Source organism: Vombatus ursinus, unplaced genomic scaffold, assembly GCF_900497805.2.
Source record: "Vombatus ursinus unplaced genomic scaffold, bare-nosed wombat genome assembly UNPS02014786.1, whole genome shotgun sequence".
NCBI classification, from domain to species: Eukaryota; Metazoa; Chordata; class Mammalia; order Diprotodontia; family Vombatidae; genus Vombatus; species Vombatus ursinus.
The window spans coordinates 4,064,161-4,079,533 of record NW_020954564.1 but is presented as its reverse complement, the minus strand read 5'-3'; the positions used below and the strand labels follow the sequence as shown (position 1 = coordinate 4,079,533).

Here is a 15,373-nt window from a genome sequence, read left to right as displayed (position 1 = left end):
ATCAATGTTCAGTTAATAAGGCTACTCTGAAGCCTTGGTAAATGAGAATGCAAGACATTTAAATAAATGAAAGTGCTAAAGGTATTTAGTGCAACTTGGCTTCAGGCCAAAGAAAGTGCTGGACATCATTAGGTAAGCGGGAGTTCTGGGGGTCTTTAGGTCAGTGAAGCTTCTAATCAATATGGGTACTTGCTAGGTGTGTGGGACAATGAATACAGGGCATCTTAAGTCAATGAGTACACTGAATGTTTAGGTCAATGTTCTGAGTATCTTAAGCTTGATGAAGGTGCAAGTTGTCTAGGTTAGTAAAGGCAGCAGATATCCGGATCAACCAAAACACCAAGTATTTTCACATCAATAAGGGCACTAGGCACCTTTAACATAATAAGATTTCTGAATATTTTCTGGGCAGTAAGGATACTGAGTACCTACATCAATTAGGGTATTAGGATTCATTTGCAAATAAGACATGATCTTAAAGCATTTCAATGAGAAAGGAATGCCAACATCAAAAGAATATAACTGTTTCTCTTAGTGTCACTATGGGAGTAGGGGAGAGAAGAGGGGATAAATGCATGGAATTATTTCCCATGTTGTGAAAGTATGATCCATTCATCAGTTTACTTTAAGTATACTACTCTATAACCCAAAATTTTAAAAAGAGGAATAACATTAGGACTGTATTCTTCATTCAATATTGTAATTTACTTTAGGTCAGTTAATTCCTTTGTATTATACAGCTAACACATATAATTTGCTTCTTATCCAAGCTTTAAAATCTATCATCCCTAAGATAGTCTTAAAAAAATAAGATTAGAGAGCTGAGACTGGATATGGTATATAGATGGAAGAAGTAATGTATTTAAAACCTAAAGGCGGTTTCTGACAGATGGGAAATTGATGAGAGAATGGTTGACTCCTTTAAAGTTAACGACATCAAATGAATGTAATGGAATATAACTGTTCTAAAAGAAAGAATGAATATGGTGTACAAAAAAGCATCAGAAGAGTTATATTAATTTATGCAGAGTGAACCAGGCAAAACTAGGAAAGCAATACGTACTGTCTACAATAATGTAAATGCAAAGAATAATAAATAGCAAAATGAATTTAAATTAATGCTATGAAATCATTTTGGTCAAGAGTATGAGAAGACATCCTGCTTTGCTTACCTTAAAGAGGTGAGGGACCATAATGTGCAACACTAAATATAATGTAAGAATTTTTTGATGTGTTGATTTATTTTGCTGAACTGTTTTGTTTATTTTTTTCTCCCCCCTTTGGTATAAGAGATAGTTTTCTAGGAAGGATACATTAGAAAATGTAGGTGATGTAAGAACAAAAGATAGATCAAAAAATAAAGGTAAGGGCTTCAGTGGCACCCAGTACATGCTAAGGAGCTGATACCAGCTAGAATGAAAGGTGTATCTGATGAAAACCTAGCAAAGGAATTGTCTCTCCTGGCTTCCAATGTGGGAAAAATACAAACAAGGTAATTTCATAGAACACAATGAAAGAACAAAGAGAAAAAGTAGAAGGTAGAATGTTAAAGTCAGAAAGGATCTTTGAATATTAAAAAGTAGAATATGAATTGGAAAGGACCTGAGAGATCACCTAAAAGAGGAAACTGAGGCCAAGGGAGGGAAATGACTCACCCAAGGTCTTACAATGAATTAATGACAGAGACAAAGTCAGAACTCAAATCTACTGAAGGTCAATGCTCTTTCCACTATATTTGACTATTCTCCATGACTGTTTAAGTTCTGGCTAGGAGTTTATTTTCGCATGAGACTAATTTTTAGAGCCATCCTGTGCTAAAACAAATTTGTCTGCTCTCATTAAAATGCTTGGGAGGACAAACTGTCAAAAACAAAACCAAAATTCATTATTGTTTCAAGATCCAGATCCAGGCTGGAGAAGTAGGATACAATCAGTTAGTGCATTTAGAGTGTGATAACCCCTCCTGGATCACTACCTTGCTGTGAGGGAGGGGCTTGTGTGGCTCAGCTATGCAGTGCAGGGTTACCCAAGATGGACAGGTCATAGTGGAGAGTTCTGACAAAAGGTGATCCAGTGGAGAAGGAAATGGCAAACCACTCCAGTATGTTTGCCAAGAAAATTCCATGGACAGTGTGGAAGACAGAAGGGCCTGGTGTCTTGAAGAATCAGATAAGACTGAACAATTGAAAAGCAACAATAATTAAAAGTTGCTATTTTCATGAGCTATGGAAAACAGGTTATATGGAGAACATGCATTCATTTATATTTACCGCTGTGACATAATGGTAGGAGTGGAGGCAAAGAAAAAATTGGAAAAGAGAAACATTTCTCATTTCTGACCCAAAACATTTTAATATGTGGAAAGGGGCACTGAGTACTAACCGGGACCTTAAAAAATGAAGAAACAGTTCTAGAAAGGAAAAGTACTGTTGTCCAAGATCATACGAGGGAGGAAGCCTGCCGAATAACAACTAGGACCCATGTCTCCAAATCCCCAGTGATAGGATTTAAAACTGGAAGGGACCACCTTAGAGATCACCTGATCCATACCTCACCACTACTTTACAAAATGAGGAAACTGAGGTGCAGAGATGGGAAGTGCCTTGTCTTAGATCAACTGTCAGGTGCAGATTAGATTTGAACCCAAATCCTCTGACTCTATAGTCGGTGCTCTTTCTAGACCATGTTGACTTTTTTTTTCTACAAAGGAAATTGTGAATAGATTTTTTAAAAATGGAAATAATTGTGTGTGTGTGTGTGTGTGTGTGTGTGTGCATGTGTGTGTGTGCATGTGGGCACTCGTATGCTTATATATGCATGTTCAGTAATGAGTCTATATTTTAAAACTAATAATACCTATAAATAACATTTTATAAATATATCATTAATATTAACAATACCTTTATATTAAACAATAATATTAATGTTGACACTGTAACAATTATTATAAATAATCATAATAAACATAACTCCAAAGATAGTGACACCTTCTACCTCCAACCTATTCCTAATCCTTTTCACCTCCACCAGATGCTATTTTGTTTTTCCTCACTGTTTTTCTAAGGTCTTATTAGATTATCTCCAGAAAAGAAACACTATTAATCTTCTTGTTTTGCTTTCTCAACTTTCCTCTGAGGAGGCCAAGACAATCTAACAGAGGGGACCACACAGACCTGTCACCTCTGGTGATGTGATGAGGGATGGGAAAGTAGATTGATCCCACCTTATCTGCCTCACTTGGAGAGCCTGTAGGGCTGTGGGAAAAGAGGAAGAAACTGTGAATAAGAGAGGTTGAAAGTGGACTTATCAGCAAGTGTCCAGCTCAATGGCTGGAAGGTTACGTCTGGAACAGACACAGAAAGAAGCAGGCAGATACTGAGAGTGAGCCATGTACTGAGAGTAGGACCAGGAACAGCAAAGGGAACAGAGACTGGCAAAGATGTGTTTGTTTTCTTAACAGAATTTCTTAGTGGTGTTAGAAATGATATTTTCTTAACAGTATTAGAAAACATGATGACCTTGGGGGCCAACACATAGATGTGGACCTGGGCCTAAGAAGTTGCATATGGTGACCTGTCCTGAAGTCACAGGCCTTTTCAGGCTCATTTATGTTTTATTTTTTATAGAAAATCATGATGATGATGATGACCTTAGGTGAAGTCCCATACCTTAGGAAACCCCAAGACATAGAACAACTCAGGAGAACAGGAGTTTTTTGGACTTATACCTATATCAGCCTCACTGGATTACTGTCAGGAAAGCATATTGTAAACCTTTTAACACCACATAAATGTAAGTCATGGTTGTTATTAAAATTAATGATAATGATAGCAAATGTTTAGACATAGTTTAAGATAGTCATAGTTTGTGGAGAGTTGACTTTGGGGTTGGGAGGACCTGGGTTCAGGTCCTACCTCTGACACATACTGGTAAATCACTTATTTCTCAGTGCCCCCAGGCAATTTTCTAAGATTTCTCTATGTCATTTGGCACTGATGCTTATTTCTTGTATACTCTTTCCATTTGGGGTTTTCATGATGTTGGTCTCCTTTTGGTTTCCTTCTACCTGTATGACTACCCCTTCTTTGTCTCTTTTGCTGGATAATCATAGATAGTATGCCCCTTAACTGTGGGTTGACCCTGAGGTTCCATCCTCGGTCCTCTTTCTCTCTCTCTCTCTCAACTAATCACTTGTCATGAATTCAATTATCATCTCTGCAGATGGCTCTCTGTTCTATAAATCCAGCCCTCATCTCTTTACTGAGCTTCAGTCCTATATAATCAATTGCTTTGACATTTAGAACTGGATATCCCATAGGGATCTCTAAAACAAAACTCATTATCTTTTCTCCAGAACCTACTTCTCTTCTGAACTCACTCACACCTGTCACGGGTACCCTTATGCTTTCATATATGCAGATTCATAGCCTCAGAATCCTCCTCCACTCCACATCTTCCATCAGTTGCCAAGTCTTGTTAATTCTATATCCATTGCACCTTTTTTGTGTCTTTTGTGTCTTTTCCCTTCTCTACACTCACATAGCCACCATTTTAGTTCAAGACTACATCACTTCTCACATGATCTATTACAATAGTCTTCTGTGCAATAGTTTATAATTGACTATAAAAGAAATAGTAGCAGGATATCAACTGGTCCCAGGACTCTTTCTACCTAAATGCCACTGGGAAAAAAAATAAAAATACTGAACAGTAAAATCATAAGATTAAATTAGAGATGGAAGTTATCTAGAATAGAATGTCAGAGTTGGTGGCAACCTTATATAATAGAATATAAAAAAGAATAGAAATTAAAGTCTAGCAGGTACTTAGAGGCTATCCAGTTTGACAATTTACTCATTTTAGAGGTGAGAAAACTGAGGCCCAGAGAAGTAAAGCAACATAATGAAAGTCATTCAGAAAGTTAACAGCAGAATTCAAGGCTATAACTTCCAGTTTAGGACTCCTTGTACTTAAGAAACAAGGAGAAACAGGTCATTTCAATTCCTTAGTGTTCCAAAGGCATATGAATATCAAACAGTGTTTGGTAAAGCTGTCCCCAAGGAATCATCATCATGGCATAAGGAATATGTTCATAAATCAAAAAGAAATAAGATCTTTTGGAATTCTCCAGGGGAAAAAAATGATCGTCTACCAAAATTTATTAAGCCCCATTCAGTCTATGGCATTTCTCTGGGACTGTTTCATGGTCTATTACTAAGGGGAAGGAAAAAAAAAAACCAAACAACCCTTTTGGAAACTTCATACTTTGGCTGACTAATTTGCCTATTCCATTCTCTTCTCAGCTTTTATCAGTAACATGTCCATATTTATGACATCTGGGTGTTAGAAAATGAATTGCCAACCCCTTTTTGCTCTAGAAAATAATAGCCACAGCCAGTGCCTGTCAGTGGGAGCTATCTTTTTTTACTGATACCACATTTTCTAACTGAGTGGCTCAGGCCCTGTTGTTGTGAGTTATAAAAGGACAAGATAATTTCCAAATTGTTGTGACAGGAGCCCTGCCTTTCCTAACAGGGTTTAATGGTGGTGTTTGTTTAACAGAGCAACTTAATTGGAAAAACTGAGAAGAAAGAGTCTGTGAGGTAGGCTGTATGGCACCTTAGAAACCATTCAGACTGGGGCAGTTTCTAACAATAAAATCACATTATCCTGTGAAGAATTATGCATTATATATTCTAGCCCCCTCATTTTGCTGATGTTGATGGGTGCTGAGGCACAGAAAGGTGAGAGTGACTTGACTAAGATCACACATCAAGTTAGTGGTAGAGACACAGCTAAGATTGAGGTCACCTACTTCCCACTCCACCATACATGTAAATATGGCCTCCCAGTTTGTGGGTTACTGGAAGATGGTTTTAGGACCCTTGAGAGATTAAAACTCACATTTTCTGAGCCCCAAAGTAGTCTGAAAAGTGTTCTGAAAGTAAATGAAAACATTAGCTTTTCTTTTAGATATCACTAAAGTTACGTGAGGCCTCCACCAAGATATGAGATCATGTGGCTTAGTATAGTACTGAACTTGAAGTCCAGGGACCTCCTACCTCAAATACTTAAATATTTACTAGCTATTTGATTACAGTTCATAGAATCATAAATGGGAGGTGGTGGAGAGGGATACCTTAGAGGTCATCTAACTCAACACCCTCATTTTATAGATGAGGAAACTGAGAATGTTACATTTGCTAATCAAGCAGGAGAAGAAAAAAAAAACACCTCAGATTAGTTTTCACCTCTTTCAAAGGGGATTATCTGGTGAAACTTTGATCTTTAGTATTGATTTGCATCTCAAAGGAGATGTGACCTCATCTGCAGCCAGTCCAGCTTCCATCCAGGGATTGTTCTCCCTTCAAACCCCACCCCCACTTGTATTAATCAGCAAGGAGAAAGCATCCCTGGACCAAGCTAACCCAACAGCAAGATCTCAGTGAAAGGACAAATGCTGATGAAAACCAATTTCTTATTAGAATCACTAAAAAGGTAGAAATGGGGTATTTGTTTTGCAAATAGAGCTACTGGATCACTGCAAATGTTACAGCTACTGTCACAGGGTATCAGCAGAAGCCACGAGAAGGTCTGGGGCTACCCAAAGTCCCCTCCTGTAAGCCTCTGAGGACTAGACTTACCAATGCAATTGAAGTACAGTTCCTTTCGACAGAAGAGAGAGCAGCCATCACCATTGATCTTATTCATATCATCACACTCTTCTCCTAGGTGTCTGTAGATAAAGATATAAAAGAGGAATTGGTCTAACAGAAGCAACTTGATAGACATAAGAGTACATAGTTTAATCCTCTCATTTTGCAGATAAGGAAAGCGCAGTCAGTAGAGGTATACTGATCTGGCCAAAGTTACAGTGCACTGCAATTCAAATATAGGTATTCAGACAATAAACCCAATTCTAGGTCCAGCATAACACACTGTCTAATCCACACTGAACTGGAAATTAAGATACCTTGTGCTATTCCTAGTTCCAAGACTTACGATAGTATATAATTAAATTAAATTATTTAAATATATATATATACACATAACACATGTACATGTACATATATAATATACATATACATATACACCCATCTGCCTCTAAGGGTCTTAGTGTTTTTATTTCCCCTACTAGATTGTAGTCATAATATCATAGTTCTGGAACTGGAAGGGACCTCTAGAGCCATCTAGGCCAACTCCTCACTTTACAGATGTGAAAAATGAAGCCCAAGGAAGTGACTTGTCCAAGGTCATGGATGTGGTAGTGGTCAGAGGTGGGATTTGAACCCTGGGCCTTGATTATAGATACTATAAGTACTGTAGATACTCTTTTCAGTCAACTTTGGTTCTTGTAGTTATCTCTGAGGAATCTGACAAAAAATTGGAATGCATTCCCATTCAGCCCACCATTTCTGACTATTTTTAATCATTCCAGAGTTTTCCAAATTACAAATGACCAAGGAGAATATAAGTTCCTTGAGGATGGACACTGTTTCCTCTTTGTTTTTGAAGCCTCAGTTCCTAGCATAGCAACTTATATAATATATACATAATAGGTGGTTAATAAGTGCATGTTCATTTCTTACAGCATAACAATATTCCATTACATTCATATACTATGATTTGTTCATCTATCTCCCAACTGATTAGCACTCCCTTAGTTTCCATTTCTTTGTCACTACAAAAAGAGCTACTACAAATATCTTATAAAAGATATAAAATCATATAAATATCACAAATGACTTTTTCCTCTTTCTTTGATCTCTTCCACATATAGACCTAGTAGTAGTATCACTGGGTCAAAGGGCATAAAAAGTTTAGTAACTTCGGGGACATAATTCCAAATGATTCTCCAGAATGACTAGACTAATTCATAGCTCCAATTAAACTTAATTCAATTTACTTTCATACTTCCTATTTCCCTTGAGTTTCCTCTTTTCTCTTCACCTCTCAAGATCTGTACGTGGTGGTTTTATCCAACAAAATCGTAAGTTCGGTTATAGGCCTCTCTGCTTTCCTTCAGTGGCTTCTTATATATTTTAAGCATTTAATAAATAGCTGTGTGACATTCGGTAAGTCACCTCCTGGTTTTCCTTCTCAGTAGAATGAGTGGGTTAGACTAGATGATTGATGTCAATGAATTTGCCACTCCCCTTTGCTTCCATCTTGTTTATTGAATTCTGATAGAATGGTATTGTGGGCTTTTGCCACTAAACTTTTTTCTTTTCCTCCTTAAGTGAATCCATCAGTTTCTCTTTTTCAGATTTCTACTTCATTTTCTATAAAAGTATTGTATTCCCAGTTAGTTCCATCTTTTTTCTGACTGGTAGAACCCAGAGGCCTTATGTTACTGTTGTTTCTATGATGAGATTCATGGCAGTTTTGAGCAGAATAGAACCTTACAAACCATATTATGATTATTATGAAATACCTAGGACTTTTTTTTTTTTAAGTTCCAAGTCAGACAGAACAGGATCAATGTTTTCTGAATTGACCAAGGAAGATAGAGAAAGAAGAGGTAATTGGAAGACTAGATAACTGGTATACATCTCAGAGATTGCTGATCCTTTGTCAAGATGGAATTCCCATCAATTGTTTGAATAATTTCCTATGAGACCTACTGCCTACTCTCTACCAGTCAGCTGGGATCCCTCATAGCGTGGTAGGAACTACAGAAGTTGTCTCTTACTCCACAGTTCATACTAGTAAATGCTCCTCATTCTGTAGAGTTATCTGAGCAGCAGGTAGATGGTTCCAATTAACACTAGAAGTAACTAGGGAAATTAGTATTGCTCTCCTCCCTTTTACAAATAGCCCTCATAGCTTTTCTTTAAGGAATGTGTTGGCTAGGTCTTCCCACTCTGTCTACCATGGGTTGAAAAGCTAGTTATACATGAACCCAGACTTGTGTTTCAAACTGTTATTGGTTCACTATGCTTAACACATATCATGCTAGTCAAGTAGGGATTATTTCAGTGTCGTTACCTACTTTGTGGACCTCATAGTGAAAGTTTTGTCTTGTTCTTATCATGGGCTAGCTTCTCCAATCCTAACGTGCAGGTCTACTGCTCATCTCCAATTCACATAAAAGGTATGTGTTCTATCCCTGAAATACATTGATATTTCATGGACAACTGAATTTGCTAGAGTATGTATTCCCTCCACTAAATAAAATCACAGTACCAGGTAGATGATCCTCATGAGTTGCTGCAGACCTATTGAACAAGACCTATTAAACAAGACATAATAACGTGGGATGGGTATGTGTGTCTATAGTTAGCATAAAAAAATCAATTTACTGGTTTGCTACAGATACAACTATAACTCTAGATATCAATGTATACATAAAAGATAGCATGACATTAGCTAAAGTGCTACATTTGGTGTTAGGAAGATATGAGTTCAAATTCTGCATCAGAAACTAGCTATGGGGCCCTGGGAAGGTCATTTTCCTTCTCTGTGCCTCAATTTTTTCACCTATAAAATGGGGGGGGTCAATATCCTCTAAGACCCCTTCCACCTCTAAATCTATAATCTTATGACCTAGGACTAAGGTGTCAAACATGCAGCCCACAATACTCCTGAGTGCAGCCCTAACGAAATTAAAATGTATTGGGGAAATAGTTAATAAAATATATAAAAATACAGTAAACACCATTAATTAATTAATTAATTAATGGGGGTCTAGTGGCCTCCATTTTGATTTGAGTTTGAAACCACTGACCTAGAAGTTATGTGACCATGAGCAAGATACTAAATGTCTCAATGTCCAAAATAGCTGTTTTAGACTATAAGTTACCCAAGTGACCCATCCATGCTGGTAGTAAATGGCAGAAAATGGATTTGAGTTCTCATTCTCTGCCTTAAAATTCATCAGAATGGCTCAAGATCTATATTGACTCATTTACTGTGATTAGAATTCCTCTTCAATAGTGGAGAAGGGTTGAGGGGAACCTCAGAAGTTCATCTAGTCCAAACCTCTCATTTTTCAGATGAAAAAAAAAATAAGGCCCATGATGGTTAGGTGTAAATAAATGATGGGACTGGGGTTAGAACCAAGTTTTCTGTTTTGACATCCAGAGTCCTTTGCATGGTACCATGTTGCTTCTCCTATAAGTTAGAATGAGCTTACATGATGTATTTTCAGGGCCATCAATAAATTCCATTCAGTTTTTCCACCAGAAAGAAAAAGATCTGAAGTCCAGTGAGCACATCAGTTTCTGTTATGCTTTTGAGTTCACAGAAACACCATTTCTTTACACAAGATACACTATTCTACTTACTTCTGTATGATTCCATCTCCACAGTAACCACTTCCATGTATATATGTAGCTGTGGGTGAAGGCTCACTCTCCTCTGTGCCAGAAATGGTGACAATTTGGTACTTATATGTACTGCCATGGTTCAGGTCACTGGGAAGAATAAAGAAGGAGATTAGAGACATGGGGAAGAAAAGGGAGGTCAGACTGGATTCAACCAGAGATGCTCTTTTTTTTCCCTTAAAATTTAGATGACCATTCAATTCCCCTATCAGCAGATTTCAGGGATATTTCACAAGGAATTGATTAAAAAAAAATTCAAGGCAAAACCCAACCACAATGTCCAAGTAGACAATCACATAATCTACAAATGAGGAAATATAAATCATAAGTAATCATTTGAAAAACTATTCAACCTCACTAATAACCAAAGAAATGAAAAACAAAAGAACCTTGGACTACCAACTCACATGCAACAAAATGGAAAAAAAAATTCTTAAAAATTACAAAGATAATGTGAGAAAATTATAAATGGAAACATTAGTGCATGATGGCAGAATTGTAAATCAGTAGAAATTTTTTTAATGAATTTGGCAAAAGTATCTTGCAAATACTACTGAAATTGTCATACACTTTGATATAAGAACAAAGAAAAGGTAACTTGATGTTATGGACATTCGCATATTGAAATTCATTTACTTAACATGTAAATAGTTAAATAAAGTTTAACTGGTTTGTTTGAAGTTTAAAGTTAGGTTTATATTAAACTGTTTTAAAGAATAAGAAGTATTAAGCATAGAATCATAGGATTTAGAATTGGATGTTATCTAGTCCAAACCATCTTATCTTTGCAGAAGCACCTGGGTAGTGAAGTGGCCAGAAAGCTAGACCTGGAGCCAGGAAAACCTGAGTTTCAATCTTGCCACAAGTGCTTATTAGCTGTGTGACCCTGGACAAGTCACTTAACCTCTGTCAACCTTAATTTCCTCATCCGTAAAATGGTGATAATACCATTACCCTGTCTCCAAGGGTTGTTATAAGGATGAGCTGAGTTGCCCAACTGGAACTGGCTAGCTGAGTCCCCAGTAGCATAGACTACTCACAGGTTGTGGTTTGTCCTTTGTTCTCGAAGAGGACCATGACATCAGGGAGATGATGACATGACTTGCAATTGACTTTCATTTGAATGAGGGAGGGCTGTGCAAAGTTACCAGCCTCACTTTCTCCTCCAGAGCCATCTGGGTCCAGTGGCCAGATACCAATCAGGATGCCCGGAGATGACCCAGGATGCAGTGCGAGACCTTGGCCCTTTTAAACTAAGGTCTTTTCAGGTTCTCACTTTGAGTGAGGCAATGCCCATTCAGTGAATAGGCCTCGTTAAGAAGTGAGCCAAGAGGGGCAGCTAGGTGGCGCAGTGGATAGAGAACTGGCCCTGAAGTCAGGAGGACCTGAGTTCAAATCCAGCCTCAGACCAAACACTTGACACTTACTAGCTGTGTGACCCTGGGCAAGTCACTTAACCCCAATTGCCTAAAAATAAAAATAAAAAAAGAAGTGAGCCAACGAATGGTTCCTTTAACCAAAAAAAAAAAAAAAATCAAACTGGGAGGGGAAGCCCCTCAGAGCTGCTGGCCAAAAGAGAAACAGCCAGGAGAGTCCAAAAACTAACCATTAAGTGGTGCTTGGGCAGGGATCTATTTTTGTCCAATCCATGAGCTCCAGAGTGAAATGGGTTTAAGGCTTGGTCTTTGAGAAAGAAATCTACACGGTAAATCCCAAGTTAACTAGGTAGGTTTGGGCCATCAAAGTTTATCTTCCTTTGGGCAGAACGCAGACAAGAGAGGAAAAGAGAGGAGGGGAGGAGAGGAGTCATAAGGCAGTATGTGATAATCATAGCACTGGCACAAAGTGAGCAGAGTCCAGAAGAGGGAGAATTTATGTCTTCCTAGGGTGATGTAAGGAGGCTATATGGAAGAGGTGACATAGGAATCATTTGGCTCTTGAAGGATAAGGAAGATCTCAGCTTCAGAAGGTAGTATTAGGGAGGTAATGGAGTCGAGGCAGAAGGAGCAACCTGAGCAAAAAATTAAAAAGGCAGAAAACCACATTGTGCTTTTCAGGAACCGAAGATAGACCAAACTGACTGGCAGGAAGAATATGTTGTAAAATGAATCAAGACCGATAAAGTTGGAAAGGTAGGTAGAGGCCAGATAGTGGACTGTCTTGACTGTCTTGGTAAGGGTTAATTCCATGACCTGTTGGGGCTTTCAAGTACTGAACTTAATTAATTATTTAATGAAGATGAATGGAGGTAGATATTTTTTCCACCTTCTCTTTCTTGTCACTTAGAAATGTGAACCAGGGTCCTCTCCCCACTTCCATTTTAAAACTTTGTTTTTATTTTTTTTCTTTAACCATTTTAATCTAGTTTTCTAAAACAGAAATTTAGAGGCTTACTTTTTTGGGGGGGGGCTTTGTTTTGGTTTTTGGCCATTCTAAGTCCCCCCTTTCTCATAATGAATCTCAAGCCATTTTTGGAACTCTTCACAATTGACCAGAGGACGAGTAAATGGTGTGTTCCTAGTAGGACAGACTAATCTTTTTGTCAGTGTGTTGACCAGATCCTATCCTGTCAAGGAACTAACCAAAGTGAGCCCAAAAGGATGCATGGTACTAGTGTCCTTTTCCTTTCATTGCCCTTCTGATCATAATGAGAGGAATTCAGGAAATAGATGACATCAATGGGAATATATTAAAATAAACTTAAAGAAAATATGTTTATGACTACTAGAGTTTCAGGGGACTCTGTTGAGAATTCTTTTTACTGTGTTGCATCCTACATCTTACATCTACTGCTGGAAGCATTTTATATTTACTATTGGATTGAAAAAGAGGCCAACTCATATTTGTCTTTATATTACCTACACCAACCTAAGGCTTTGTACGTGCTATTGTTGTTTTCAGTCTTTTCAAGTCATGTCCATCTTTTCATAACCCCACTTGGAGTTTTCTTGGCAAAGATACTGGAACAGTTGGCCATTTCCTTCTCCAGCTCATTTTACAGATGAGGAAACTGAGGCAGAGTTAAGTGACTGGACCAGGGTAACATAGCTGGTGAGTGTTTGAGGCAAGATTTGAACTCATGAAAATGAGTCTTCCTGATTCCAGGCCTAGGGCTCTATGGACTGTGTCCTCTAGCTGCCGTTGTACAAGTAGGCACCTAATAAATATCTGTTGAATTGCATTTAAGACCACAGCAGTGAACTGACAAAACCTATAAGGAATTGGTTCGTTAGAGAATTAACTCACCAATTTTCCATAACCAGACCACCACCTCACCCTATCCCTGTATTTCTCCTCTAGTCAATCACAAAAAGGTCTTATTCTTCTGTCATTTTTTCCCTTAAAAAGAAAAAAAAACTTTAAATGGCATGGGAAAATTGCGAAAAAGATAATGAAGAGAATTCCTGCCGAATTCCATCATGGGGGGATTTCATAAACAAAAGAAAGACGTCAAAAAACTCAAGTTCTTGGACTCATCTGTTATTTCAGCTGCCCTCAGATCTGGGGCTGTTTGGATAAGCCCAATGAGATAGCAGGTGCAGAGGCCGAATCAGTCTCTCGCTTCTCAGTGTAACAATGATTTGGTTTTTCAAGGGTGTGAAAGGACTCAAGTGGCGAAAACATCCTTTCTGGAAGAGATGGGTTTTGTCCCTACACTTTCCCTCACACAAGGTAAATGTATTAGAACTAGCATTGGTCTCATTTTTGTTTCATTGTCTTCCAGTTGTGTCTGACTCTTTGTGTTCCTGTTTGGGATTTTCTTGGCCAAGAGAGTGGAGTGGTTTTCTATTTCCATCTCCAACTCATTTTACAGATGAGGAAATTAAGGGAAACAGGATTAAGTGACTTGCCCAAGGTCACATAGCTAGAAAGTATCTAAGGCCAGATTTGAACTGAGGAAGATGAATCTTCCTGACTTCAGGTCCTACACTCTATCCACTGAGCTACCTAGCTTCCTTCAACACTTATATCAAATGCCACCTTTTACAGGAGGCCTTGCCTAGTCTCTTCAGTTGTTAATGCCTTCTGCTGTAACTTTATCTTTCACTTACGTCATATTTATTTATGTATATGTTGGTCATTTCCCCATTAGAATTTGAACTCCTTGAAGGCAGAAACTGTTTTTTGCTTTTAATTTCTATTCCAAGGGCATAGCACAGTGCCTAGCACATAGTAAGTGCTTAATAAATCCTCACTGATTGATGATTGTTGACTGACTGATGTCAAGCATCATCCAAAATTGTGCAATAACTAGTTTCACTATACTCTGGGAAGTTCGGATGATCGTTTGTATATGTTTATCTATTTGCATGTAGTATCCCCTTGGGAGAATGTAAATTCTTCAGATTGAAGGGTTGGCATTTTTTTTTCTTTATATCCCCAACATCTAGAAGAGAGTCTAGCTGCATATAGTAGGCATTTAATAAATGCTTGTTAGATTAGATTAAACTGGATCACCACATGGTGAAGAATTTTTTGGCCACAGAACTTCATGAAACTGTCTCCCAAGCCATAGAGGGGTTGTAATTTGATTTGGTTGAGTGCCCACAATAATAATTTTTTTTGAAATCCTGAAGTTGTATATATATATGTATGAATGTTTACAAGAGCCCTGAAATGTAAAGTTGACACAAAATATGCACTCAATAAATTCTTGAATTGTTGAATAGACAATCCAGTTCTGCCAATTGAGGTTCTAAGAATTCTCATTAAAAAAATAAATAAAGGGGTCCAAATCATATTTGTCTAAATCAACATCAAAGTTAGTCAGAAAAACAGCACATAAAGCATAGGCTTCCCTATCCCCAAGAACCAGGACTAAGAATTCAGTTCTTAGAAGGAGGTCGAGAAGATCTTTAAAGCCCCTACCAGTGGTTAGGACCTTTTTCATGGTTCATCGAAAAGAAGGATGTTATGTGTCAAGCTGTTCCTTTCAGCTGTTCCCAAAACCATCTGGAATGATTTATGCTGCTACTATGATTCCTCATTTCCTTCACCTCCCCCACCAACCCCCCTGCCAGAGTCAGTAACTGGGTCCTATTCATCCT

General features: G+C 38.0%; 1 protein-coding gene across 1 annotated transcript in view; it reads right to left on the bottom strand.

Annotated features, from left to right (window-relative positions):
* LOC114046873 (pappalysin-1-like) overlaps positions 1–15,373 on the bottom strand; it is a 280,259-nt gene that overhangs the window by 134,769 nt on the left and 130,117 nt on the right. The window contains exons 8-9 of the mRNA XM_027867456.1: positions 10,287–10,415; positions 6,645–6,736 (exon numbers count right to left, since the gene is read on the bottom strand). Coding sequence (XP_027723257.1) covers positions 6,645–6,736; positions 10,287–10,415 — 221 coding nt within the window. The remainder of the gene's footprint in view (positions 1–6,644; positions 6,737–10,286; positions 10,416–15,373) is intronic.